At 40.9% G+C, this 18,912-nt stretch overlaps 1 protein-coding gene across 2 annotated transcripts in view; it reads right to left on the bottom strand.

Moving 5' to 3' along the window:
• PPP1R21 (protein phosphatase 1 regulatory subunit 21) overlaps positions 1-18,423 on the bottom strand; it is a 64,025-nt gene extending 45,602 nt beyond the window's left edge. For both annotated transcript variants that reach the window (XM_043603335.1, XM_043603336.1), the window contains exons 1-7: positions 18,337-18,423; positions 9,011-9,079; positions 5,613-5,759; positions 3,509-3,610; positions 1,747-1,911; positions 1,511-1,569; positions 167-261 (exon numbers count right to left, since the gene is read on the bottom strand). In XM_043603335.1, the coding sequence (XP_043459270.1) occupies positions 167-261; positions 1,511-1,569; positions 1,747-1,911; positions 3,509-3,610; positions 5,613-5,759; positions 9,011-9,079; positions 18,337-18,393 (694 nt within the window). In that variant the 5' untranslated portion in view covers positions 18,394-18,423. The remainder of the gene's footprint in view (positions 1-166; positions 262-1,510; positions 1,570-1,746; positions 1,912-3,508; positions 3,611-5,612; positions 5,760-9,010; positions 9,080-18,336) is intronic.
• Positions 18,424-18,912: the final 489 nt, after the last annotated feature.

Below are 18,912 nucleotides of genomic sequence, written 5' to 3'. Positions count from 1 at the left end.
TATGAAACATGAGGGCCAAAGCTGATCAAAAAAAACAAAAAGAAAGCAATCTTGTGTTGAGCCAATGAAGTTTTTTGCCACATAGATTAAAAATGATTTTAATTAGTTCATTACTATAGACAGGTTCAAAGTTGCACATAAAGAAAAACTGTACATTAATACCTACTTGTATCATTAAAAGGTACTTTTTCACTGATGATTGATAAGGACTCCTCTAATCTACCTGACAAATCTTCATGAAGGTTCTTTAACTGTAATTGACTGAAAGAAAAAAAAAATACAAAACCACATTATTGCCAGTTAGACAGTGGATCCTCACTTCCTTGTTACCACAACAGCTGGTATCAGGTTTTCAGAGAATTGTGCCTGACACTGGGAAATGCTTGGTGGTAGACAGTTATTAAAAGATGAAGATAAGATGGGGCGCCTGGGTGGCGCAGTCGGTTAAGTGTCCGACTTCAGCCAGGTCACGATCTCGCGGTCCGGGAGTTCGAGCCCCGCGTCGGGCTCTGGGCTGATGGCTCAGAGCCTGGAGCCTGTTTCCGATTCTGTGTCTCCCTCTCTCTCTGCCCCTCCCCCGTTCATGCTCTGTCTCTCTCTGTCCCAAAAAAATAAATAAACGTTGAAAAAAAAAATTAAAAAAAAAAAAAAAGATGAAGATAAGAAAAATACTAAGCCTCAATTCTGAAGCCCTTGAGACTTCTGTTGAATGACGTTGAAGACTGTCAGAATTTATCATAGTCCCAGTATCTAATACAATCTTATCAGTTTATTTCCCCAAGTGCAAAGTAATCTTAGAGCCATTTCAAAATCACAAATTTTCTCTTTATGGCACATAAATGTTTGTTCAAGTATTACAGTAAAGTTCTTTTTTAAGTATTCTATCAGATTCGTCTTCCCCTTGGGCTCAAAATCTGATAATTTCTCTGGTTTTGATTCAATTATGAGTATAGGTATACATCTAAACCATGCATATAATTCCACCAATGCAACTAAATTGAAGAAATACACGTTGACTGATTCTGTAAAAACCTAAAATATTATGTCATTCATCAAATAAATACTGGAGTATGCTTTTACCACCCATCACTTCATCAAATTTTAAGATTTAGGTATCTCCAAATTAGATCATATAACCTCTCTTTTATTCAAAATGTACCATTAAAAGGTTGGCATAGTGATAAGGAGTCAGTTTTCCTCCCTGGGGTTATCAGAAGGCTCTCTCTTCAGCGCAGTCTGAAACAGAAAGCACCCAGTCCTCAGTATAGGAGCCCCAGAACGCGATCGGCCAGGGCAGCAAACATCTGCACAGGCTGAGGACTAATGCACAAGCCACTCCACCGAGAGTGCATAAGGCCCCGGAGAGAACAGAACTGAGGAGGACCCCGGAGATGGCCTATTCCCAGCTCACTTCAAATGTGAGAAAATTGAGAGAAAAGAGTTGCTAAACCAAAACTCAGGTCTTCTGATTCTTACTTCAGGGCCCCTTGGAATTCACGTTTCCACATACCATTCTTCTGTTCGAAGCCGACATTCCTTGGCCTCCTTTTCTAGAGTCTGAGATTTTACCTGAATTTTAGAAGAAAAAGAAAAGCAGATGGCTCAGGCTATAGATGAGAGCACACTTAGGGGACACTGCAGGCAAGCGCCTCCCCTTGAATGACTAACTCTGCGTTCCGTCAAGTGCACAGATTTACAAGAGTCTTGACTATCTCTTAATGTGCTCTCACCAACAGTGGGGCTTACTTCTAGTTTGGCCTTGTCATTCTGCAGTTTCTCAATCGTTTCCATGTACTTCCGCGTCAAGCCATCAACCACGGCTTGGTGCTGGGCCGCCTCCATCTCCAGGGTGGCCAGTCGACTCCTCAGCTCTGCTTCCACATGCTTGTGCTGCTCATCAGCTTCAAAAAACTGAACAAAAAAGATCATTTTTATATTTTCACGATATCCTAATATGTACAAATGAAGAGGAAAATAACAGCAGTGACTATTCATGGAGCAATTTCCACCCATTGCATATGCTCACTATGCAAAACCCGCACAGGGGCGCCTGGGTGGCGCAGTCGGTTAAGCGTCCGACTTCAGCCAGGTCACGATCTCGCGGTCCGTGGGTTCGAGCCCCGCGTCGGGCTCTGGGCTGATGGCTCAGAGCCTGGAGCCTGTTTCCGATTCTGTGTCTCCCTCTCTCTCTGCCCCTCCCCCGTTCATGCTCTGTCTCTCTCTGTCCCAAAAATAAATAAAAAAACGTTGAAAAAAAAAAATTAAAAAAAAAAACAAAAAACCCCGCACAGGCATGATCTCACAAGATCCTCACAGTAGGTCAGGGGTAGTGCTGTTATCTCTCCTTTACACTTGCGGAAACCAAAGCTTCAAGGGTCTACATAACTTGTCAAATGTAGAAACGAGATGTGAACACAGGAGATCCATGCCAAAGCCTATACCTCCTCCCTCTCAATCTCATGGATTTCTTTCAAACAACTCCTGGCACACAGAGAGAATTCAACTGACCAGGGTATAACTTTTCTGCTACGCTAACTTCCACAATTAAAAAATCCAAATTCAAATAGCTGCTATTCCTAAAACAGGTAAAACTCCTTTCCTTAATAAGATCAAAAGCTCATTTTGTTAACATTTGCAAAAAGACCGCAATAAACGCATATTTATTTTCCACCATTTCACTATGCTCACCATTTCACAAAAAATTCAGGAGGCACAGCTGGATATATTACAGTATGACTCTTAAAATACGCTGAATGTTGGGAGGCAAACACTGATTATTCAACATTCCATAAACATATGAGTGCCTGCCATGACAGAGAGAGACCGTGTCGTGGGGAAAGGCATAAAAAATGACATGGTGTGTACCCTAACAGACCTTACAGACCAACAGGTGAACAGATACAAACCAACTAAATGGTAATAACTTAAAACAAACACTTCTTTTTGATAAGCCCTCATCTAAATGATCCATCTCATCATTTTCTAGCTAAAATGAACAGTGCTTAGTACTGTACTGTCAAGTTATAAAGTTATTCTGCTGTCCTTTAAATAAATGCGTACTTCAAAGCACACATCAGATTAAGATATGAAAGAGATTTAAGAAGCGAATGAATGACAGTGACATATATATGTAACAACCACAGGAGACATTAAAATACATACACAAAACACTCTGTGCTGTCCTGCATTGGTTTTTCCACATTCCAGATCATATGAGCCATCTTTTTCTTTAATTATGTTTATTTTGAGAGAGAGAGAGAGAGAGAGAGAGAGAGAGAGAGACAGACAGGGTGTGAGTAAGGGAGGGGCAAAGAGAGAGGGAGACGCAGAATCCGAAGCAGGCCCCAGGCTCCGAGCTGTCAGCGCAGAATCAGACGCGGGGCTCGAACCCACAGGCCGTGAGATCATGACCTGAGCCAAAGTCAGACGCTCAACTGACTGAGCCAACCAGGCGCCCCATCATACGACCCATCTTTAAGTCATTGGAAAAACAGAAAGATTTTCTCACTTGTATATGTAACCGTTCATTCTCTTCTATCTTCTTTTGTAGATCTTCATCAAAGACACTCTTCTGCTCTTGACTCAACTGAGAAGAAGATTCTCCACTTTTCTGATGGAAAGAATAAATTATGTCCACATAACTTTCATCCTTTAGAGAAACATCCTAAGGTACACAGATTCTCTATCACCTTAGTAGCTTGTCTCTTCTATGTGTGCACCATTCTCAAACAATCCTGCAAAAGGTATACAATCCATCACTTAACTTTTCCTAGGAACTGCAAATATTGAAACAAGCAGAAGAGCTTAAAAAGGAGATAAAGGGAATAAAGAACAGAAAGGTTCACTATTCTTTGCAGATCAGTCCGGGAGTGGTTCTATTGGGAGACATAGCAGGCCCAGAAAGCTAGCAATAAAAACATGCTACAAAACATCATTTCGAGTTGATCTTTTGGTTTGGGAAATGACAGTTTTAATAATTGCATGAGTCTGAGTTGTTAAACTCCTTTAAGAAATGGTAATAAATCAGCATTCACAAGGACAAATTCATACAAAATTTCACATAAATATCTAATTTTTAAAAAAAATATAAAACCATATAAAATAAAGCTATTATAAATAAACGGAGGGAAAAAGCTCAAAAACACCTTCCTTTCCCTTTTTTACTAATATTAACTTTTTCTACATAGAAGAATAGCACTATTTAAGAAAGCCAATAATGAACATTTGTTTTCATGGAATACAAGAGCTGAGACTATTCCAGGGATAGCCTAACAATGAAACTGTGTTCAGACATCAGTCACCACCCTTCTCTGCCTTTCTTGTGCCCTCACTCCTCACTTAAAATGAAGTTACTTACTGATCCAATGTGAGCCAATGACTGGAAAGCCCTTTGAAAATGGAATAGCTTTATTAAAAATAAAACATTAAATATCCATTATGTTGGGACACAAGAGCCGCACAAAGCAAGACTGCCGAATGACATATTCTGGGTCACAATGCTTCCCAAGTTGGAAAGCTTTAATTAACATTAATTCAGAATTGTTACACCCAAACCTCTGCGAAAACATCCCTGGGAGGGGATCTCGCCAACCTGGGGAGGCTGTTTGAACAACCAACATATGGTTGTTCCTTCCCCAAGGAATCTCCAGAGCATGCGTATTTTGGCAAAATTTCCCAAGTGATTCTAATAGATAGCTGCTTACACTCTTTCTGTTCTCCATTTATTTGAAAATTGCCACTCTAGAGAATTCTTTCATGTAGAGGAAATGTGTATGGAAAGGTACTAATGTATAATTCTGTTGATTGCCTATCATATGGCAAAAACAGTTCTAGCCACCTTTACAGAATCCCATTTACTACTCAACAAACCTGAGAGTACCATCCCCATTTTGCTGATAAGAAAACTGAGGTTGCGAGACTAAAATGACAGATGAAGAATTCAAGCATGGGCTTAACTCCAAAGCCTGTGCCCTTCCCTCCACACCACACTGCTTCAGAGTTGCTGTGTGCCTTCTTCTTCCCTCCCATCCTTCTACTCTTACTGCCTCAAACCATACATTTGCCAGGTGCCGCTCTACATACACACAAGACTTAAAGATTCAATCACTAGCCCCAACTCTTCAAAAAAAATGCAACTTCTTAGTCACAGAGTGCTCCAAAGTACCAGACCACCCATCTCATGGCAATGAGAATCTTGTCTCACTACACAAACCATAATGGAAAAAGTTTACTTTTACATGACCACACAAGAATCCTAAATTGGCCTCCTAAGAATAAATACTAAGAAATATCTGCAGCAAACTTATAAGCATAAGGAATGAGTATTTCGACTGCTACTTTCACATGAGCTGTTACACTTTAACAGTCTCACATTTGATTTGCCCTACCTTGAGTTAATAGCGACTTAGTGTAACTGAAAGCAGTAAATTTGACCAGTATGTACATAAATATATATATAAACAGCAAATGTCTGCTTCCTTGACCCGACATCCAGCCATAATAATGGAAAATTAGGGAAAGTGGACATGAGGTGTTCTGTTAAAACCCAGATGGCCTGTAGATGTCTGTACCTCGCAGACAAGGTCTCACTAACTTGCTTGTATTTGACCTACCTTGTTTTTCTTGCCTCGGGGTTCACTTACAGCCAATTCATCTTGAAGTAGTTCTACCCTCTTGGCAAGCTGCAGATTTCGAAATGTCAAACTGTCCATTTCTTGCTGCAGTTTTCTCAATGACTGATCCTTCATTTTCAGTTGTTCCTACATCCATGTGAAAACAGACCATTCCTTATAATTTCACCTTAAGGTTTAGAGATAATGAAATTATTTTTGTTTCACTAAAATATTAAAACCTCTTGCTGTAGGGAATTCACGTTGTATGTTTATCATGCCGGTTCCATGTTTTCAGCTATTTGGTGACAAAATCACTTTTTTTGGCCAAACCGAGTAAATTTAAAAATAAAAATAAAGCGTATATATTGAAGTAACAGACAGTCATCAACTTAAAGTAAAATACCTACAACTGTATGTTGTTCCATAATGTTGTTGCATATGTGTCTGGCAGTGAGGAGGCACAAAGCCTGAGGCTACAATTTTATAAACTTGAAATGTGAGAGAGAACTTCATACTCACTGATGACGCCCTTCAGTAAGAATGGGAAGCAATTTATTTGCATTCATTTTTTTCCCCATAAATCCGTCCTGAATTTAAGTCAGCCAAAATGAAGTCTTTCCAAGACACTGTGATTTCTCAGGTCAAAAATCAGTATTATCCTAACATGAGAATATTTTTAGATGCTGTTTGCCCTACATCAATTACTTTAAAGTTTTAAGTGAAAATAGAAACAAAATCTGTATTTTAAACAACATATATTTCGCTGCCCATTCTGAACTGTTTATACTATAATGGGGTAAGAAAATGGAAAGCTAGGGAAATACTTAGCTTCACTCTATTTTTAAAAAAATATTATTCTCACTAACTTTACTTATGACATTCTGACAACTTTGTGTTCACTGGTTATCGAACACAGATGACCAAATACTACTGCATATTTCAAGATGTGTAGGTTTATTACTTTCACTGAAAAACCACTGCAATGCTAAGATGAGGTCAAGCTCAATGATAAACTAATATAAGTATACTGCAACAGCAACCTAGAAACCAAAGTCTGGTATCTGCAACCTACTGACATTATTTGCATGTTGAGAACAGCCAGAGCGATAGAATAATGTTTCCATTAAGTAGAGAAACAATTTTTCTTTTCTATTGATTGTTAGTAAGCCCTTAATTATTTTTTTAGGTAAACTATGCTCCATGTGGGGCTCAAACTCATGACCCTATGATCACGATATGGAACTCCTGACTGTATGTATGCTCTACTAACTGATCCAGCCAAGCGCCCCTTACTCAGTAAGCCCTTAATTTTTGCTTGCAGTTTAATGGTAAACATAGACCTGCCCATATCCAAATTATCATATATTTCAAATTAAAGAAATCCAAATCAAGGAATGCTGACAGTATCTAACAACTCACTGAAGAGGCAAACCCAATATTATCAAAAGCATGCTGTAACAGAAGACATCCTAATATTCCCATTGAGCAAACCAGCAAATTGCCATTCTTACTATAACTATAATGACCACTACAATGAATAGTAAAACAGTTATTTCTTTACATCCTTACAATTAATCACCTCTGACTAATGCTTCAACTCCATTAACCAATCATCAATTTCAAAAGACAGCTATTTCAACCTCTCTGTACACCGTAGTTTCTGCAATGGGAGATGACGATAATGTTATCTGCCTTCACAGAGTTGCGTGAAGACTAACTGACAGAGCAGATGTAATGTGCTTGGCACAATGCCTGTTACACAGTGAGAGTTCAATAGTCACCATCACCAATGTCGCCACCACTGCCACCATCGTAGAGTTAACCAAACAACCAGCAATGGGATGCTGTCATATGCCAGAGTGGGCTATTAAGACACTCCAGGAAATATCTTCCCCAGTTTTAAACATCATTAAGAGAGAGGCAGCCTGGGTGGCTCAGTCATTTAAGCGTCTTACTCCGGCTCAGGTCATGATCTCGTGGTTCATGAGTCTGAGCCCCACATCAGGCTCCTTACTGATGGGCACATCCTGCTTGGAATTCTCTCTCCTTCTCCCTCTCTCTTTGCTGCACTCTCTCTCTCTCAAAATAAATTTAAAAACCTAAAATAAATAAATAAATAAACACCTTTAAGAGAGGTAATGATCACTTCTTCAATGATTTAGGCAAAATAATAACTTGACTAACAAATCCTAACTATAAAGCGCATGCTTACTAATCTTGGCTTGGGCGCAGACAGCTTCGGAAGTAAGGGTACGGTGTTCTGAGCTGCCTCAGCACTAAGTCAACAGCACCTGAGGACGGGGCACTCTCAAGGCAGAATTCTCTAGAGTAGGGTCCAACACTATAAGTAAAAGTACATATTTCTGGGTTACCCACGTGGAACCACCCAGGATACGTCACTGGTTGGAGGCTACTCCAGGAAGAAATAAGAGTAAAGGGAATCCTAATTACCTTTTGTCTAAAAATCAGGCAAGGGAGTGAAGAATGACATAGACAGTATATTTAACTGAAACAGGCCATGAAGAAATCTATATTCTAGAATTAATTTATTCAATTAAAAATATCACTAATCAGGGGCCCCAGGGTGGCTCAGTTGGTTGAGCATCCAACTTTGGCTCAGGTCATGATCCTGCAATCTGTGAGTTCAAGCCCATATCAGGCTCTGTGCTGACAGCTCAGAGCCTGGAGCCTGCTTCAGATTCTGTGTCTCCCTCTCTCTCTGCCCCTCCCCTGCTCGCACTCTGTCTCCCTATCTCTCTCAAAAATAAATAAACATTAAAAAATTAAAAAATATATATCACTAAGCAATATTTATGACATGCCTACTAGAATGAGGCAGAAACAAATTCCTTCATCTCCTATTATATTTCTCCCCTCAGTGAACAAAGATGCTGATGATAAAATGTATCACTCAGAGTAACCTGATTTACAGAGGTTATTACTATGAAACACCTCAACCCAAAAGCAAGATCAATGGACTAAATGGTTCACACTTTCAAATCCATTTATTAGGGGACAACCATCTGCTGAATGCTGGGCATATAAATGTGAATAGGACACAGACCCCCTCAGAGTGCTATCTAGTGATGAAGACATATAAGAAGCCCCATTAATTCAGATAAATTTAGCTAAAGAGTGGCCATGAGGTATAAGGGAAAGCATGAGATAAAGTCAAATGATACTTTTTTATACTTTTTAGCAAGGAAATCAAAGTGCATCACGTTCATTACCTAAGCAAGTAGGAAAGTTAAATACAAAAAACTATATTACCTTCTCCTATCCCTAGTGAATCAGTGCCATTGTTGAGACCTTACCAGAAAACCAGCTGAATTCCTTGCATTGAGTATCGCCCAACAATGACTTACGCTCACAGTACAAATATGAAACAGGTTTCTTACCTTTAAAGCAGCAGAATTCGCTTGTTCATCCACAACACCTTTTTTCAGGACCTGATTCTGAGCCCGAAGCTGAAAACAGAGGAAGCAATAATTAATTTTTAATATAAAGTAATAGCAAGGAAATCATTTACCATCACTTCACAGGATCATTACACTGAGTAACTATCTTCCCACATATATATGAAAATAGAAATATTTTCCCGGAAGAGGATAGTAGATATCATCATTCTGTCATTTCCTCAGATAAGGCACAGAGGCTGAGCTGCCCAATGATGTAATACCAATCAGTGGCAAATCGAGACTAAAATCCAGTTCTCTTGACTTCCACCCAGTACATGGTTCTTTCTATAAAACCAAGTCACTTCTTTAAAAAAAAAAAACAACAAACACAATAAACTAAGTATTAATACAATAAACTAATATTAAAACTAATAGAAAGTAATACAATAAATAATAGGGTACTGTGTATGCCATTTTCCTTGAACCTCTGGCACACATTCATTTGTAAAATACATACATTCGGACTACTTATGAAACCCTACAGAAAATCAAAGTGTAGGGCATTAAACATGCCCAGCAGGATACTGTGCCTAATATTAGTCATGCAAATATCATCACCCACAATAGGTACTCCTGCAATAAGGCATCAGCTAAGGTAGTATATGAAAGCAACTAAGAAGCAGACTCAATCCAGAAGTCAGTAATAGCAGCTAACATCTGAAAGTTCATTATATACCAGGCACTGTCCTAAATGCTTTACATGTATCACTTCATTAATCCTTACAACCTTATGAAGTAGGTACTATAATTATGCCCATTTTACAGATGAGCAAACTGAAGTACAGAGAAGTTAAGTAGCAATGCTGAGATTCAGACCCCAGCAGTTTTTACTCCAGAATCATGATGCCATTAGACAATATTGGTTACCATTTTCTAAAGCTACATATAAATGAGAAAAGTAGGCAGGAGAAGTTGGGGGAGTCTCTGAAGAGGTAGGACTTGGGCTTTATTTTTTTAATTGAAGTATAACTGTTTTATTTTTTTTTAATTTTTTTAATGTTTGTTTATTTTTGAGAGAGAGAGAGACAGAGTGCAAACAGGGGAGGGGCAGAGAGAGAGGGAAACAGAATCTGAGGCAGGCTCCAGGCTCTGAGCTGTCAGCACAACTCAAATGTGGAGCTTGAACTCACAGACCATGAGATCATAACCTGAGCTGAAGTCAGGCGCTTAACCAACTGAGCCACCTGGGTGCCCCCAACTGTATTTTAAATAAAGCAAACCAATCAAGAATTATGCAGCTAAATGAATTTTCCTTATGTATACCTCTATATAACCACCACTTACAGGGTTTTAAAAGACAAAATCTCCTTCTATAGTAAACAGAAAGTTCTCAGCAAGGATAATGCTGAGCATGTAGATATAAATACACAAGGCCAATGTAGCCAAAGCAAAAGGTTTACAGACTAATAATCTAACGGTACAGTAGGGAGACAATGGAAGACTTTCTCTGAGAAAAAGAACGCATGGGATGATTTTATCTGTGCGCTTAAAAAAAATCTACTTCTACATAACTCAGATCTGTCTCCTGAGAACAGAAATGACCCTTCTCTGCGCCAAAAAAAAAAAAAAAAAAAGGAATATCTGAATACTAAATCTTAAACTGAGTATGTGAAACTCATTAGAAAATTTAGCTAAGAATTCAAGAAGAAAAGCAGGAATACTACAGGATATTCAACAGCTTGAGCAAAATGCAGATTTAAAAAAATAAGCTTTTCTATTTTTAGAAAGTTAAAGATACAGTTCACTACCACGACAGAAAGAAGGCCCAAATCTTGCTCTGCCAATCAGTAGACAATACAAACTTGAAAAATTCACTTAACCATTCTGAATCTCAGTTAAATGGTCTATAACATGGGTGAATACAGCTACCCTAACTTCTTTCTTCTGACGTTGTTGTGAGAACCAGAAAAAGAAACTTACATGAAAACACTTTCTAAATCTTAAAAGTCCCCACAAATGGAAACAGAAATTTTTTTTTTTAATGTTTACTTATTTTTGAGGGACTGCAAGCAGGGCAGGGGCAGAGAGAGACGGAGACGCAGAATCTGAAGCAGGCTGCAGGCTCTGAGTCGTCAGCACAGAGCCCGACATGGGGCTCGAACCCACAAATCATGAGATCACAACATGAGCCAAAGTCAGATATTTAACCGACTGAGCCACCCAAGAGCCCCAAAACAGAACTCTTATTACTAGAATGAATCAGAAGGATAACAGATAACATTTATGAAAGCTTGCCTGGTATAAGGCATTGTGCTAAATGATATGGTGGAAAGAAGTGGTCTGCAAAGAGCTTACAACTTAAAAGGCTCAATGAAAGATAACTAGCAGGACTTACTAGAACTTCACTTCCTTACAAGAAGGATTGGCAAACTAAGGCCTGTGGGCCATACTGGCCTGCTACCTAATTTAAAGTTTTACTGGAACAGAAACACAATCATTTGTGTATTGTCTATGGGTTACTTTTGAGCTACAATGACAGGGACGACTAGTTGGAACAGAAAATGTATGGCCCTAAGCCTTATATAGTTACCATTAGTCTCTGTACAGAAAAAGTTGGGGCACCCCTGCACTAGAAGTTCAGAAAAAAGAGGTATGACTTTAATATTGACTTCCATCATGTAGTATTTTCCTTGTGCAGCAGTATCAACACACTCTTGGATATGTGCTACCTAGGTAACAGAACTCAATAAATACTCTCAAACCCACATAGCCAAAAGATGGCAATGACATCTCTTATTAAACTGCTCAGTTTTAATTCTACTTTTTAAAGTAGTAAATTTTACATTTACTAATTTATGTTTAACTTCTGTACTCATCTCCCAAGTGTCACCAAACTATCATTCATGGTAGACTACAGCATACTTCCCTGTATTTCCTGCCTACAATGAAAGATCAATACCATGGATAGAGAAGGCAATCCATCAATTTTTAGTTAATTAATCAAATTAAATACTGTATACAAAAGGTGTTTGAATGTAATACATTATACATCTATAAAGCTGTCCTTATTTTAACAGTACGTCTCTGACAATTCTCCAAATGACTTGAACCATATGGTCCTACTGGACATCAAGAATCCTCAAAAGCCCTGAGCCTAACTCCCTAAACACCACTATGCAGACTACTCTATGTAACTCTGGTTCTTGAACAGCCCAGCTTCAGTCAGGCTTATCACAAAGCTATTTCTCTAGAGAGAGAGAGAGAGAAAGTGGTAGTAAGTCAACTATGATCTCTCTCCTGCCACTTTGACAATCTGGGATAGGATACCTGGCCCAAGGTTAGGGATTTACTATGTCCAAGAACAAACTGTTGGAAGAGTTTGTGGGGAAAGAGAGATGAATCACACATACACATTTTCTCATCTAATCCTCAACAATCTCCTGTGTTAGAATCACTTAATTATTTCATACCAGGAACATTTTGACATTTTACATGTTTTACAACCCTATAAAACAAACTAATAAACATATAGCTGCCCTTCATTACAATGTAATGTTGCAACATACAACCCTAAGCCCATCCCTAAGCCTCACCAAAGCCTGGATTCAAAACTTCAAAATACTGAAGTCACCTGCAGACCCCAGCTTCAGAATCTTTGGTCTGGATGATCCCTAAAATTCCTTCCAGTCCCAACATTTTAAGTATTCCAAAGTGCTGGCAATCTCACTTGGTCTACCTACTTACTTGTTCTTCCCCCTTGGAAGGGGATAAAATACCTGTAGGCTATACAATACCAGGTAGTGGTGGCTGGAGTTATTGTCACTGAGGCAGGAAAAAAACCTTCTTCTCTCAGACTTGCCCTCAAATGGAACCCTTCTGCTCCTGCTCCTATGCAAAGAAACTCATTAGAACAAATCCCACCCCTAAATCCTGCGATCTAGCTGCCTCACCAGTGACTAGAAAAGTAAATCAGTTGGACTAAAGAGGAAGAGTAAGACACCCCTGGCTTTTCTAAGGCCTTACTATTCAAAATGTGGTCTGCAGACAGTTACAATAGCATCACTTGGGAGCAGATTCTTAGGCCCCGCCCCAGACCTACTGAATCAGAATCTGGAGTTCAACAAGGTCTTCAGGTGAGTCAGAGACATTCTGTGTTTGTGATGCACTCATCTAGGGGTTAAACTAGCACTTTCTCACAGGGTGGCCAAAAGCCACATGTGCCTAATTGAATTTAAATAAAATCTAACAGGGGCACCTCAGTGGCTTAGCTGGTTAAGCATCCAACTCTTGAATTCAGCTTAGGTCACGATCCCAGGGTCTCAGGATTGAGTACCACGTTGGGCTCTGCACTGAGTGTGGAGTCTGCTTATGATTCTCTCTTTCAGGGCACCTGGGTGGCTCAGGTATCCAACTCTTAATATTAGCTCAGGTCTCACAATGGTTTGTGAGATCAAGCTCCACATCAGGCTCTGAGCTGACAGCACAGAGCCTGCTTGGGATTCTACCTCTCTCCCTCAAAATAAATACTTAAAAAAGTAATAATAAATAAATAAAACCTAACATTCTGTTTCTTAGTTGTACTAGCCACGTTGAAAATGTTTAATAGCCCCATATGGCTAGCAGTTACCCTACTGGACAGCATAAATACAGAACATTTCATTCTTATAGAAAGTTCCATTAGATAGCACTGAACAATGCTATTTTCCAGTCAAACTTCACTAGTGAACCCTACACGAGGGCAAAAAACAAAAACAAAAAAATAAAACTGATACTAGATTTTAATCCAAATATACTCATTTTTAATCCAGCTCCTGAGTTGATTTCTCTTACAGCAAGGGGCAATTAATCAGGTTCCACCAAGCTCCAACCAAACATGCCAAATCAAAACTGACCCTTCACCAATATGAATAGCTCTTTCCTAAGAGTGTAAATCTAAAAAGCTCCCAAAGGCAATCTCTTTCATAACTAAAAGTAGCACCAACTGCAAAGTAAACTGTTAAGAGAAATCATGGATGTCTGACTTTCCCAATGGTTTTTACTGCCTCAAAAAGAACTTCAAAAAGATTAACTGAGGAAGAGCTAATACTGATACCATTCCTTGAGCAATGGTTCTCAAACTTTGGTGTGCATCAATATCATTGCACAGGTTTTTACCCACAGATTGCTGGGTTTAACCACCAGTTTTAGATTCAGTAAGTCCCAGGTGGACCTGAGAATTTATAATTCTAACTCATTCCCAGATGCTGATGATGCTGGGGCCACACTTGGAAAGACACTGACCCAGAGTGAAACATACATTGAGAAACCAGAACTTGAAACATGCTTATACACATAACATGATGCCAGGCAGGGATACAGGAGCTCCTACAAAGAAAGCAGGCTGAAACCAACAGAGCCAGGACTCAGTGCTCGAAGCCTCTCTTCTCTATGAGGTATACCTGAGCATCAGAAGCAGACCAGGCCAGGGCACCTAGGTGGCTCACTCAGTTAATTGTCCAACTCCTGATTTTAGCTCAGGTCATGATCTCACAGCTCATGAGTTCAAGTCTCGAGTTGGGCTCTGCACTGACAGTGTGGAGCCTGCTTGGGATTCTCTCTCTCCCATGCTCTCTCTCTGCCCATCCCCTGCTTACACTCTAAATCTCTCTCTCAAAATAAATAAATAAACATTAAAAAAAAAAAAAAGAAGAATGGGGCACCTGGGTGACTCAGTCAGTTAAGCATCCGACTTCAGCTCAGGTCATGATCTCATGATTCGTGAGTTTGAGCCCCACATAGGGCTCTGTGTTGACGGTTCGGAGCCTGGAGCCTGCTTCGGATTCTGTGTCTCCCTCTCTCTCTGCCCCTCCCCTGCTAGCACACTGTCTCTCTCTCAAAAATAAATAATAAAACATTAAAAAAAAAAAAAAAAAAAAAGCAGCAGCAGACCAAGCTGTGGAAGAGACACCATGTAAGAAATGATCTTTGATTCTTAATCTACAATGTAGTAACTGAGGCCTTGATTAGCTTTCCCTCACATCTTAAAGAGGTAGCTTGTATCTCTTACCAATTAACTCCATAAACCTCTAAAATTCGGTTACCTACACCTTTTCCCTCCCCTGAACTTTATTAAACCTGAAATTTCAAAAGCCTCCAATAACCTCCTAATTGCCCAAACAACTAGGGTCTTAATCTCTACATTCACTGCCCTTTCCATTAACACTCAATATTTTAGCAATCAGCCTCAGAAATTCTCATCTGCTTTGGCCTCCCATGGTCCATCTTTTATCTAACTAAACTTTCAGTTTCCTTAATGGGAGCTCCTCAGACCATTTTTTTCCTTCTTGGGAGGGAAAAATATATGACCGCAGTTCCCAGAAAGAAATGGGCCCCTTCCTGGAAAACAGGCTGAGATCTGCATTAAATCAAAACAAAGAGATTCTGCAAATGTCCTTGGTTTAGGGATCATGCTTGCTCTCTTGCTTTGTAGCCTCCTTCTACTGTTTATGAGGAAATCTTTTGTCTTCGTATCCTAAATAAGGAAAAAGACATAACTGGATTTCAACATTAGCCCACAATGTCTGCACCAGAGAAGGTAATAAAAGGCAGAAAGCCCCTTCCACAGGCTCAGAGCTGAAGGTGGCATAGATCTTACCTAGGAATTGCTTGGCACTAGAATTGACAGAGAATAAAAACACATGCAATCTTTTGACCAACCTCTGTTCTCTTACGTTCTGAAATTTCCATCACATTGCAATTAAAAAGATGAAAAATGGTCTAGCCTAATTGGGGAGATAAATAACCTCAAGTCTGGCAGACGTCCTTAGAGTCTCCTTAGCATCCCCTCCTTTCACATGCTTCCCACTCATGTTCCCCAAAGAGTCTACCTAAAGTGTTCCACCCTGATTAACTCTTGCAGTTCAACTATTGTCTTCATAGGAACTATTCCATAAGCTCTGGCCATTGTCCTGACTTTTAGCCAGTCCATCTCCACTAGAAATTTTCAGCAGTTACTCCAACACCTCAAGCTCCTATGTGAACAAGAGAACTTTAATGTGCCTGCCGACCTTAAAATTCTATAATTGCATCTAACCTTTAATACACCCCTTTACTCCAAACTGCCTCAACTTCCTGCCAGTGGCATCCATCAGTAGCAGTCATATCCCCTCACCTCAGAACAGCAGGGTCAACTCTCAGTCTCCCCTCACTCACCACATCCCACAGAATCAATGAGACACCACGATGAGTGCCTCCTACACTCTACATTCTTCATAAATTTAGTGCTATGTACCAACAAAGCACTAAAAAAAAGCTAAGTGAAAAGGTACTTTAATCATAATTCCTAAATCTAGGTCCTCCTCTCCACCTCAACAGTCACTAGTTTGATTCAAGCCTGTATTACACTCCTCAAAACTATTCCAACAGCCTACAGTCTGGTCTTCTTTTCACCAATATTTCCCTTTCAATTCATCCTCCACATAGTTACCAGTTCCCCTCCTAAAATAACATCATTACCCTGATTAAAAACCTTTGACATTACTCAAAAGATAAAGTTCAAACATATTTAACATCCACAACCCTTTATGATCAGGTCCAAATTAACCCTCCAACTATATTTCACCAGTCTTGCCATGTATCTTAATGTGCTTTCGTGTCTGCAAACATAGCCCTTTCCCTTTGCCTGGGATGCTACCAACCCTCCCTCTTCCCTACTTCCCAGTTAACTTCTTCAACCCTTACCCTCCATCTCTTCTGTGCTCCCACTGAACCAACACTTGTCATACTGTATCATAAGGATGTACAATGTTTGAACATCCTATTAAAGGGTGCTCCTTAAACTGGAACTCTGCCTCACTCAACAGACCATGGCGGGCCATTCACAGAAAGCACATAATAAATGTCTGTTAAATGAAAGAGCATCTATATCCAAACAAATAAAATCTTCCAAGTTCGTAATACTTTGGGGAGGCTATGTAATTATTTCGGCAATGCAGTCACTGCTTAAGACATTTTTAGAACTCTCTTTTGCCATCTGGAATTGTCTTCTGAGATTGTTTACTCCCTGGAGAAGAAAATCAGTCCCCTTTATATTCATAAAACATTTTCACCCACAAATAGTAGAGCCAAGTTTGAGTACCCTTCTTCACTGACCTTCTTCATCATATGGATGTTTCAAACAACTTCTGACCCTTTCAAACAAGAAAATATTCCCTCAAAGGTTGAAAACTTGCCATCACTGACATTGTGCTACAGGCTCTTAAGACCAATTCAAATGGAAATGCAAGAAGTTTTGCCCGAGGTAGCATCAATGAATAAGTATCATATCTCAAAAGACTCCCATTTGATGGTGAAAAGAGGTGTGTATGTTTAGGCACAGCTTTTATTTTTCAAACAATATTTCATTTCACCTTGCTGAGGATTTGTTAAATGAAATCCTAAGGATATAATGCGTCCGTTTCTCCAAATTGTAAACAGGGGGCTAAGTCTTCCCATTGCCCCCATGATAAAAGGTCACAGAAAACTAAGCTTAATGAATGCTAAATCAATTTCTGAAGATGTGAGATTCTTTTATAACTTCATTAGAATATTCTTAGGGCAGCAACACCTTAGAAGCAGCACCACCCTTTTCCAAGGAAAGGGTTCCATCATTTAAAGACGGGTGCCATAAATACGACAAAGGGGCAGGTCCCTAGTTTGCTTAATTCAGCATGTATTGAGCACCCGGGTACTCTGCCCCACTCCAGGTGACCGAGGGAAAAGAAAGAGAAAAGGACACAGCCCTAGCACTCAAGCTTTCAAAATCATCTCCAGACAACATCTTGCCAATGCACTGAATACATTCGTAACCACCCATCCCCAGTGAGACAGTTTACACGAATGGCTCTTTTCACCCTCCCGAATTGAGTGGGGACACATAAATCTCTTTTATCTTCATCTCATCTCTGTGAGAAGGAAGAAAGCTTGATCTTTCCCATCACTGGGCTGGGAAGATTGAGGAAGCAGCAGTGGAGGGGTTGGTCCTTACCCTTCCCTTCCCCTCCCGACTAGCTCCAAAGGCAGAAGCCAGGAATCTGACACCCCAGTCCCAAGCCCGCTAGTTTGGTGAGAAGCAAGAATCAAACTCCTGCTCCTTCCCGCAGAAACGCACACGGACCGAGACGCGGCCCGGCCCCATCTCCTGGGAGCTGCAGGTGGAGGCATGGTAATGGTGGACAGAGAAGCCAGAGGAGAGGAGGGGCAAGCGAGCGTGTCCCCTTCGCCGTTCCCCTCCGTCCCGACGAGTAGCTGCCAAGGCAACCCGAGGCCGCAGGGCCGGGGACCCCCTACTCCCCGCCCACGATGGATACCTTCGAGTACTCCTGAGCCAGCTTCTGGTACTTCCCCTGCAACTCTGCGGAGGCCATGGCCTCCCCCGCCCCGTCCGGGCCTGGCTGCCCAGGCCGCTCAGCCCCGCCCCCCGCCCCCAACCCAGACACGCTCCCCAGTTGGGCTCCGCCAGCGCCTGCCCGTTCGGCCACCGCCGCCGCGCCTCCTCCTCCACTTCCGGGTTCGCCGGGTGGGAGGAAGGCGGATGGGGACCAGGGGCGGGGCGACTGCTGGGGGGCGGGGCAGCGTCTGGGCGTCCCCGCCCCACCCTCCAGCGCCTGAGCACGTGCGTGCGCAGGCTCGCTGGCGCGCCAGGGCTCTGCCTCTACGACCAGGGGGCGCCATCTTGTCGCATGGCCCAAGATGGCGACCTAGAATGGAGAAGGAAAGAATCAAAAAAGGAAGAGAATGACGGGAGCCCACAGAATGGGCGGGGGACCGAGGAGAGAGGCGGTGGTTGCCAAGAGCAAAGGACCGTAAGAAGAAACATTCTAAGTGCATCAAGAATTCTGGCGGATCTTCTTTCCCTCCTCCCCCTGCTGGTTCTCATGGCAACC

Source organism: Prionailurus bengalensis, chromosome A3 (genome assembly GCF_016509475.1).
Source record: "Prionailurus bengalensis isolate Pbe53 chromosome A3, Fcat_Pben_1.1_paternal_pri, whole genome shotgun sequence".
NCBI classification, from domain to species: Eukaryota; Metazoa; Chordata; class Mammalia; order Carnivora; family Felidae; genus Prionailurus; species Prionailurus bengalensis.
Note: the sequence above shows the minus strand (reverse complement) of the source record. Positions and strands in the feature narration are given on the sequence as shown.